The sequence below is a fragment of the Danio aesculapii genome, chromosome 14 (assembly GCF_903798145.1).
Source record: "Danio aesculapii chromosome 14, fDanAes4.1, whole genome shotgun sequence".
In the NCBI taxonomy this organism is placed as follows: domain Eukaryota; kingdom Metazoa; phylum Chordata; class Actinopteri; order Cypriniformes; family Danionidae; genus Danio; species Danio aesculapii.
The window spans coordinates 3,580,522-3,591,748 of record NC_079448.1 but is presented as its reverse complement, the minus strand read 5'-3'; the positions used below and the strand labels follow the sequence as shown (position 1 = coordinate 3,591,748).

At 36.2% G+C, this 11,227-nt stretch overlaps 2 protein-coding genes across 2 annotated transcripts; both read left to right on the top strand.

Annotated features, from left to right (window-relative positions):
• The first annotated feature begins 3,135 nt into the window (after positions 1-3,135).
• On the top strand, positions 3,136-5,626 carry pcdhb (protocadherin b). The gene has a single exon (XM_056472930.1). The coding sequence runs from the start codon at positions 3,158-3,160 to the stop codon at positions 5,624-5,626; it is 2,469 nt and encodes an 822-aa protein (XP_056328905.1). The 5' UTR covers positions 3,136-3,157.
• A 129-nt stretch (positions 5,627-5,755) lies between these two features.
• On the top strand, positions 5,756-11,051 carry si:ch73-233f7.3 (protocadherin beta-16). The gene is given in 3 exon segments (XM_056472927.1): positions 5,756-5,793; positions 8,619-10,093; positions 10,096-11,051. Coding segments are annotated over 3 exon segments (2,469 nt in total).
• Positions 11,052-11,227: the final 176 nt, after the last annotated feature.

Genomic DNA, 11,227 nt, shown 5'->3' with positions numbered 1-11,227 from the left:
TTAACAGAGCAAGGAAATTTTCACAGTATGTCTGATAATATTTTTTCTTCTGGAGAAACTCTTTTTTTTGTTTTATTTCGGCTAGAATAAAACCAGTTTTTGGTTTTTAAAAAACAAATTTAAGGTCAAAATTATTAGCCCGTTTAAGCTTTTTTTTTTGTCTACAGAACAAATCATTTCTATACAATAACTTGCCTAATTACTCTGTCTAGTTAACCTAATTAAGCCTTTAAATGTCACTTTAAGCTGTATAGAAGTGTCTTGAAAATTATCTAGTCAAATATTATTTACTGTCATCATGACAAAGATAAAATAAATCAGTTATTAGAAATGAGTTATTAAACTATTATGATTAGAAATGTGTTGAAAAAAATCTCTCTGTTGAACAGAAATTGTGGAAAAGAAATAAACAGGGGGCTAATAATTCAGTGGGTTTATATATATATATATATATATATATATATATATATATATATATATATATATATATATATATATATATATATATATATATATATATATATATATAATATTTTTTTGCATAAATGTGGAGCTTCTGTGGTAAATCATTCTCACAAAACACCACTAGAGGTCGCCTTTATCACACTTCTTCAAGCATATGGAGCAAAAGTGTAAATGGGTCATGCTGTTCATTCATACAGTTTGAAGGATTTTATGAACATACAAGCAGAAATCTGTACATTTTACTGTATACCATAAAACAACACTGCATTTTTTTGCACATATATACCAGATTTTGTATTTCTGTTAAATAATTTATTACACAAATATATTTATAAATATCTTTATTAAATATATTTCAAGCACTTGATAAATTTCCATGTCCAATTTCACTTTGAAGAAAGGTAACAGCCACATTTCTAAAAGAGCAGGTTTTGAATATATAAAATAAACAAAATACAAGTACGAATGAGACAGTTTTGAAAGTGTTAATCACATAATATGCTAGTGATATTGGGAAAAAAAGCATGATATCTTAACATTGCATAAAATATTATATTGGACATTAAAATATTTATTTATTTATGATTTTTTTATGCATGTATTTATGTATTTATTTATTTTTATTTATCATCTTGATAAAAAGCAATTTACACACGTTTTAACTAGTTGATTAATTTTATTAGGTCAAAGTAGACTTGAGGCCTGAGATTGATCAATATTTATTCTGAGACATTTTGTTCATTTAAGAGGACAAAGGAATAATGTTTAAAAAAATTTTCAACAAACCCCCTTTATTCGAAAGTTCATGAAACTAAAAATTACCAAGATGCATCTTTGCAATGGTTACATTTTTTTCATTAATGTATTATGTAAAAAAATTAAATTTATATATTATTAATTATATATATATATATATATATATATATATATATATATATATATATATATATATATATATATATAAACAAACTTTGGACTTTGTACCATATTTTACAGATTTGATGACATTTTTGTACATTGAATATACAGAGTAATACATAACTAATGATATTTTTATACTATAACTATTTGGCATAGGCGTAGCAACCGGGAGGGACGGGGGGATACATCCCCCGCACTTTTAGAGACAGACCGTTTAGCAACAGGTGATTAAGAATGTAAACCTTTGGATTTCATACAGCTGTATCCCCCCCCCCCCCCCCCCCCCCTCCCCCACACACACACACTTTTAAAATGTCCACTACACCCCTGCTATTTGGTAACATTTTTTAAAATGTTTTTGTCTCTATTGCATTCATTCATTCATTCATTTTCTTTTCGGCTTAGTCCCTTTATCAATACAGGGTCGTCACAGTGGAATGAACCGCCAAATTATCCAGCACATGTTTTACACAGCGGATGCCCTTCCAGCTGCAACCCGTCTCTGGGAAACACCCATACACACTCAATCACACACTACGGACAATTTAGCTTACTCAATTCACCTGTACCGCATGTCTTTGCACTGTGGGCAAAACCAGATCCCCCGGAGGAGACCCACGCGAACGCAGGGAGAACATGCAAACTCCACACAGAAACGCCAACGACCCAGCCGAGGGTCAAGCCAGTGACCTTCTTGCTGTGAGGCGACAGCACTACCTACTGCGCCACTGCATCGCTTGTTGTCTCTATTTATTTATTTATTATTATTTATTATATATTATATTATTTATTATTATTATTTATTTGCTTTTGTTTGTTAAAGAAAACTACAAATATGCAAATAAATAAAATAAATAAATAAATAAATAAATATAAACAAACAAATAAATAAAATTAAATAAAAAAAATAAAATAAAATAATTAAAAAAAAAATAAATAAATAAATAAATAAATGAATGAATGAATGAATGAAGGAATTAATAAATAAATAAATAAATAAATAAATAAATAAATAAATAAATAAATAAATAAATAAATAAATAAATAAATAAATAAATAAATAAAGATTTATTTATACAGTTCCCTTGGCCATGTGAGACTGTCTTCAATGAGTCTGTATTTATCTGATTCTTTCCTGAGAAACAGAAAACAGGTTTTTTGTATTTACATATTTTTGTAGCTTCATAACATACATTGTTGGATCAGAAATAAATAATAATAATAATTTTAAATCACCAATTAAAATTAACCTGTAAAGAGCATGAAATCTGCTGACAATGTTATTCATTTAGACAGTTTATTATAGTTATAAAGCATTTTAGAAACTTATATTCAGTGACACGGAAAGGAATAAGCACACACACACAGCACAGAGAGGGAGGGAGATGGAGAGAGAGAGAAGAGAGTGAATTCACTGTTGTACGTTTATATTTAGACGAAAACACAGATTTTTCGATATAAAACGTCATTGATAAAACTATTAAAGAATCATAAAGAGGATTTATGCATTCACAGTTCTCATCTCTGTCTCAGCGCGTCGCTGTTGGCCAGTAAATGATGCACAGACTAAATTTGAAGGGACTTTGTCATTTTCCAGCATCCTTGTGGTCCTGATAACAGCGTCCTTCCAAGCTGGAGCGTTATAAACGATAACAGGAACATTTTTACCAGTAAAGCTGAACACGAGGGATATTTCAAGAGAAAACAGGACTAGCTTTATCTGATTAAGGTTTCATCTGTGTTTTTTTTTTGTCTTCTGGTGAAATTCATAATGAAGCCAGTTAGATGTTGGGCTCCATTTTTCTTTGTACTTTTAGCGACGTGGGAAACGGCTTTGTCTGTGACACGATACTCTATACCGGAGGAGATGGAGCGCGGGTCGGTCGTCGCAAATCTAGCTGCTGATTTGGGGCTGGATGTTAGTGGACTAGCGCAGAGAGAGGTAAAACTTGATATTTTCCATGGCAAAAAATATCTTGATATTAACAAGAGGACGGGGGAGCTATTTATTGTTGAGAAAATGGACAGGGAATCGCTTTGTAATACAAAAACAATGACCTGTTTTTTAAAACTAGATTTGATCATTGAAAGCCCATTGCGTATTTTCAATATTGAATTGGGCATCACGGACATTAATGATAATTCTCCTCATTTCCGACGGGACAAGATTGAATTGGATGTTTCAGAGTCAGCATCACCAGGAGAAAGATTCTCTTTGCCAAATGCGTTTGATCCGGACGTTGGTGCCAACACGGTTAAAACCTACAAACTGAGCGATAACGAGCAATTTACAATTGATATTCATTCTGGTAGTGATGGAACAAAATATGTCGATTTGGTGCTAATGAAGGCTTTAGATAGAGAAGACAAGGCCGTCCATAACCTGATACTCACTGCCATTGATGGCGGAGTCCCTGCGCGCTCCGGCACAGCCAATATTATTGTGCGCGTCCAAGACACAAATGACAACGCCCCGCAGTTCGACCAGGCGCATTATTCTCTCAATATCAGCGAAAATTCCCCAGCTGGCACTGTTGTTGTTAAATTAAACGCTAGTGATGCTGATGAAGGCCCAAACGCTGATCTTACATACTCATTTACGCTTTACACTTCAGAGAAAACGCAAGAAATGTTCTCTTTGGATTCAAATTCTGGTGAAATAGCAGTAAAGGGCACCATTGATTATGAAGACATGAAAATATTTGAGATGTTCGTTGAGGCTAAAGATAATGGCCCAGTTCCGCTGTCTGGTCAGTCCAGAGTCTCTGTGTATGTTACTGATATGAACGATAACTACCCGGAGATAACTATAAAATCACTTAAGAATACTGTGGATGAAAACATCCCAGTCGGTTCTGTTATAGCTCTGGTTGGTGTCAGTGACAGAGACACTGGGGATAATGGTAAGGTTAGTCTTACGATGAACAGGGCCTTACCGTTTCTTTTAAACAAGTCATCTGAGCATCTCTACGAGTTATTAGTGTCAGAACCATTAGATCGTGAAATAGTCCCAGAATATGAAATCACATTAGTTGTGACAGATAAAGGGAATCCTCCATTATCTGATAATGAAACTATAACGGTGCATTTACTGGACGTCAATGATAACGCGCCGCAGTTTCCGCAGACTTTCTACACCATACCCGTTAAAGAAAACAACGCGCCCGGAGCTTTACTGGGCTCTATAACTGCGATAGATCCAGATTTAAACGAAAATCAATATTTAGTTTATTTCATCATAGAGAAGGAAATAGCCAACACCTCCATGTCCATGCTGTTCTCCATTAACCCGGAGAACGGCAATCTTTACGCGCTAAAGACGTTTGATTATGAGATAGAGAAGGATTTTCTGTTCCACATCGAGGCCAGAGACTCTGGTGTTCCTCCGCTCAGCAGTAACGTGACCGTTCACATTATTATCATGGACCAGAACGACAACACACCGCTTATAGTGTCTCCGTGGCGCGCGCAGGGCTCGGAGGTGAAGGAAACGATCCCGAGATCCACCGATAAAGGAACTCTGATAGCCAAAGTCATAGCCATAGACTCTGATTCAGTGCACAACTCTCGCATCACCTACCAGTTTCTCCAGAACACCGACGCTACATTATTCAGCTTGGATCAATACAATGGAGAGATCCGGACCATGAGGATGTTCAGTTACAGAGACTCGCGAGACCAGCGGCTGGTGGTGATCGCCAAGGACAACGGAGAGCCCGCGCTCTCTGCTACAGTCACCATCAAACTGTCCACGGTGGAGACCGCGCTTAAAACCTACACTGAGGTGCCTTTGGAGTATGACATCTTCTCGGATTTAAACCTGTATCTGGTGATCGGACTGGGCTCTGTGTCATTTCTTCTGCTCATCACTATATTGGTGACCATCGTGCTCAAGTGCCAGAAAGCGAAGCCCAGCAAAGCGGCTCCTCCGAGCAGGAACAGTGTGATCAGCGAGAGGAACTCCACCATCGCGGACTCCACTCTGGTCTCCAACGATGCCTACTGGTACAGTTTATTTCTAGCAGAGACGAGGAAAGGAAAGCTGGTGGTCAGACAGCCTGTGCCAAAGGGAGCGAGATACATCGTGTCCAGCATTCCCAGGAGCACAGGACTGACCGAGACCAGCGACTCTGCGGCTTCTACTCTACAGGTAAGAAAACTTTTAATCAAAGTATGTTATGAAAATGCCATTATGCACACAATTTATTGTGATATTTTAAGTGTCCATTATGAAAAATAATTCGAATGGAAAGTTGCATCTAACATTTACCTGACTATTGGAAACTTTGCAAGTACATGTCAACTTACACTTACCCTAACCTCACAGTCTACTTATATTCTAATGCGAACTAGTTGGCATGTAGATGCAATGAAACTTAAATTCAGCAATCGGACCATCAAAGTAAAGTATGACGTTGCTTTATGCTGGAAAATTGTTAATCACCCCTCTATTGGACTTTGGTTGAAAAACCTTATAACTTGTTTGGCTCTTGAAAAGCTCACATGTATAATATGGATTATCTGAAGTTTGTGATATCTGGTAGGTGTTTTTAATTTTGTGAAAAATGGAGCTATTGAAGAAGCTTTGGAAGTCTGAAGATGTGGAAAGTGAATTGGTGTTTGATTAGATTTTTATTTTAATTATTTTATTATTGTTGTCATTATTTAATAATGATTATTATTTAATTTAAATTTTTCCCTAAACCAGTCTGGGGTATGTTTTGGGTATTCGGGTTTGACTTATTGTAAAACCTTGAAAAAGCTTAATAAAGACATAAAATAATATATTCATTAGATTCAACTTTATTCTCATTACACACGTACACTCTCTGAAAAAATGGTATAATGTTGTACCAAAGAAGGTCAAATTCTTGTCACTGGGGCAGTACCTTTTTATGGAACAGAATTGTGCCTTAAGACAAAGAAACCATTTTGTACCATTGCAGTTTGTACCTTTAAGGACAGGATTTGTACTAAAGTAAACTGAAATGTACCTTTGGTTTTTAAATCCTGCAGATACAATATTGTATCTTAATCATATAAATCTGATCCATGAAAGTACCACTACAGTGACAAGACACTTTATACATTAACAGTGTCAAATGTGTTCCTTCAAGAACTATATTAAGGCATTGTGCTGAATCCAAAAATGTCAATTTTTCAGTAAATATAAAACATCAATTACATTTATAAACAATGTTTTTTTTTTTTTAGTTTATTTTTGTATAAATGCGCTTTTTCCATTTACAACAAAGAATAAATAAATACTCTAACATAAATCAAAAGATCAAATTTTTTGCTAAACATTAAACAACACTTTAATCAAAAATGTTACACTCTCAGAAATAAAGGTACGTGAGTTGTCACTGGGGTGGTACCTTTTTCAACAGGTACACATTTGTATTTGAAGGGTCCATATTGGTACCTCAAAAGTATATATTAGTACCCAAACATATTAAGAGGAACACTTTTGTACTTTTTAGGTACTAATATATGTACCCTTGAGGTATTAATATGGACCTTTTAGGTACAAACGTGTACCTTTCGAATAGGTATCACCCCAGTGACAGCTCGCGTACCTTTATTTCTGAGAGTGTACAGAAACACATTCTCCCATGTACAATATAAAACATTTTTTTCTCCATGTAATCATTTAATTTACCTAATTTTAAAATAGAATAGAAATATTTAAAAGTATTGTAACGAGATATGCATAATGTTTGATTCGTTTTACACTCAGAAATAAAGGTACAGGAGCTGTCACTGGGGCAGTACCTTTTCAAAAGGTACATTTTTGTACCTGAAGAGTCCATATTGGTACCTCAAAGGTACATTTTAGGTGCATTTGGGTACTGATATGTACCTTTGAGGTACCACTAAGGACTTTTTAGGTACAAATATGTACCTTTTGAAAAGGTACTGCCCCAGTGACAGCTCCTGTACCTTTATTTCTGAGAGTGTACAACACTAAAATGTCAGCATGAACACTTTGCCTGAGTCGGACTTTTGCCAGCTCACATGTGTAGTGGAAAGCAAATGCCAAAAGGTGTGGATATCAATAATAAAAATGTATTTATCAGAAAATGCATAAGAATTGTTTATTAAAAATGCCTTAAATGTTTAGTTTACAATAGCTATAGTTTTGTTTTACCAGTTGTTTTGTATTATAGAACTTAATTATTAATATTTATGAGTTTCTTTAAACATGCTTTTAAATGATAATTCATGTTTTAAAATGGAAAATATTCATCACTTTGCCTTTTCAATAATATTTATCTTCATAGATATTATAATAAAGAAAGAGTTGTCCAACACCTATGTACGTTTTATATGTGAACAATTGTGTATCTTCATTTCAATTGTACCATAAAGGTACAGAACAGTATCATAAGAGGTATTTTCTGTACCATATAGGGTACAACTTTTACAAAGATATAAAACTGTTCCTTAAGAAACACTATTTTTACCACAGTGTGCCTTTTATTCTGAGAGTGTAGAGGACAATCAAGTAAATTTAACTAGCATCTAACCAGAGTGCAAATACAAGTAGCAAGTGCAACAAGGCTATATATATATATATATATATATATATATATATATATATATATATATATATATATATATATATATATATATATATATATATATATACATATGCTACAATGTATAGATAGAGGTAGTATTAGGGATAAAAGAAGATGATAACTACTTAAGTTGTAAGCATGATCAGAGATAAGATAGAACATAAAGATGTACTAACTATAGACATGTTACACAATTTAAATTAGACAGTATGCACACTTTAGTAGAAAAAAATATGGACCTATTTTGCAGATGGACATGATTAGATCAGTAATAATACAGTCAAGATGTAAATTTACATATAATACTGCAATAGGCAATGTGCAAGGAAAGCAGTGCATGGAAAATTATTTCCCCCTGTCTTTTGCTTAGTATTTGTGCGAATGTGAGGTGTTATTATTCACTAGGCCTGTTTATTGAACAGTGATTTACTTGGATTGGCTCTACAATTTTTTTGAATGTGATGTTTTTGCATCGTGCACAAAGCGTCGCTGTTGTCTTGCAATACGCCAGACAGAACTTATTGGTTGCCATAATTTAACGTCACGGTGTAGTACCGGGTGATCCTCTCCTTCACTGTCTCTTTGTTCCCCTCCGTGTTTCAATGTCAGTGCGTATTTGGAATACACTGGACTTGTATTTTAAATCAGAATGGCACCGTGTATGGACGCGCAAAAATGGAGAAGGTACGTTTGGTTATTTCTGGTCATCTCTGCTATATTAAATTCAGCATTTGCTGTTACGCATTACTCTATTCCCGAAGAAATGGAGGTTGGGTCTGTTGTTGCGAATTTAGCCGCTGATCTTGGTTTGGATGTACAAAGTCTGACAAAACGCAGGATGCGCTTAGATGTGATCGCAAATAAAAAATATCTGGATATAAATAAAGAAACGGGAGAGCTGTTCATCGTCGAAAAGATAGACAGAGAATACCTCTGCCCATCCAAAACTACAAATTCTTGTTTTCTGAAGCTCGATGCTACAATAGAAAATCCAATTAGGATGTTTAATATTGAATTAGAAATACTGGATATTAATGACAATTCACCTCACTTTCGACGAGACGTCATGCATTTAGACATTTCTGAATCAACACCAGCCGGAGAGCGTTTCTCTCTCAACAATGCAGTGGATTCAGATATTGGGTCGAATTCAATCAAGACCTACTATCTTAGCGAAAGCGAGCATTTTACCATCGAAATACAGTCAGGTCGAGATGGATCTAAACTTGCTGATTTAGTTCTGAAAAAGGCATTAGATCGCGAAGAAGAAGCAGTCCATAATCTGATACTCACTGCTGTAGATGGCGGAGTGCCTTCGCGCTCTGGTACTGCTAATATTATTGTCCAAGTGCTAGACACAAATGACAACGCCCCTCAATTCGATGAAGACAGTTATACTGTACACTTAAAAGAAAACGCTCCTATAGGGAGTCTTGTTGTAAAGTTAAATGCAACAGATTTAGATGAAGGGCAAAATTCAGAAATTGTATACACATTCAGTTTGTACACCTCAGAGAAAACGCAAGAGACATTCAGTCTGAATTCAGAAACTGGAGAAATTCGAGTTAAAGAAATTATAAATTATGAAGATTTCAAAATCTATAATATGGAAGTAATAGCGACAGATAAAGCATCTAATAGTCTTACAGGAAAATGTAAACTAACCATTTTAGTCACGGATATGAATGATAATCATCCTGAAATTTCCATCAAATCATTCACAAGTCCAGTTAAAGAGGATGTGCCTGTAAATACAGTGATTGCAGTTGTTAGTGTGAGTGATAAAGACTCTGGAGAAAATGGACAGGTAGACATTCATATTTCTGCTGATTTACCTTTTGCGCTTAAAGAATCATCTGATAATTATTATGAATTATTAGTTTCAGAGCCGTTAGACCGTGAAAAGCTTCCAGAATATGACATCACTATCACCGTCACTGACAGGGGCAACCCGCCGTTATCTGATAATGAAACTATAACTTTAGAGCTGCTGGACGTGAACGACAATGTTCCTCAGTTCCCACAGACTTTCTACACGATACCAGTAATGGAGAATAACGCGCCTGGAGCTTCACTGAGCTCTATAACTGCTGTAGACCCAGACCTCCATGAAAATCAGTATCTGGTTATTTCATCATAGAGAAGGAAATAGCCAACACCTCCATGTCCATGCTGTTCTCCATTAACCCGGAGAACGGTAATCTTTACGCGCTAAAGACGTTTGATTATGAGATAGAGAAGGATTTTCTGTTCCACATCGAGGCCAGAGACTCTGGTGTTCCTCCGCTCAGCAGTAACGTGACCGTTCACATTATTATCATGGACCAGAACGACAACACACCGCTTATAGTGTCTCCGTGGCGCGCGCAGGGCTCGGAGGTGAAGGAAACCATCCCGAGATCTACCGATAAAGGAACTCTGATCGCCAAAGTCATCGCCATAGACTCTGATTCAGTGCACAACTCCCGCATCACCTACCAGTTTCTCCAGAACACCGACGCTACATTATTCAGCTTGGATCAATACAACGGAGAGATCCGGACAATGAGGATGTTCAGTTACAGAGACTCGCGAGACCAGCGGCTGGTGGTGATCGCCAAGGACAACGGAGAGCCCGCGCTCTCTGCTACAGTCACCATCAAACTGTCCACGGTGGAGACCGCGCTTAAAACCTACACTGAGGTGCCTTTGGAGTATGACATCTTCTCGGATTTAAACCTGTATCTGGTGATCGGACTGGGCTCTGTGTCATTTCTTCTGCTCATCACTATATTGGTGACCATCGTGCTCAAGTGCCAGAAAGCGAAGCCCAGCAAAGCGGCTCCTCCGAGCAGGAACAGTGTGATCAGCGAGAGGAACTCCACCATCGCGGACTCCACTCTGGTCTCCAACGATGCCTACTGGTACAGTTTATTTCTAGCAGAGACGAGAAAAGGAAAGCTGGTGGTCAGACAGCCTGTGCCAAAGGGAGCGAGATACATCGTGTCCAGCATCCCGAGGAGCACAGGACTGACCGAGACCAGCGACTCTGCAGCTTCTACTCTACAGGTAAGGAATAAATATATGGCTTTTAATTTATAATGTATCAGGAGTTTATATCAGACTTTGCACAGCACGGTTTTAAAACGTACAATCAACCTAAAAGCGTCCTTCCTTCCTTTAGGCCTATCTATCTATCTATCTATCTATCTATCTATCTATCTATCTATCTATCTATCTATCTATCTATCTATCTATCTATCTATCTATCTATCTAT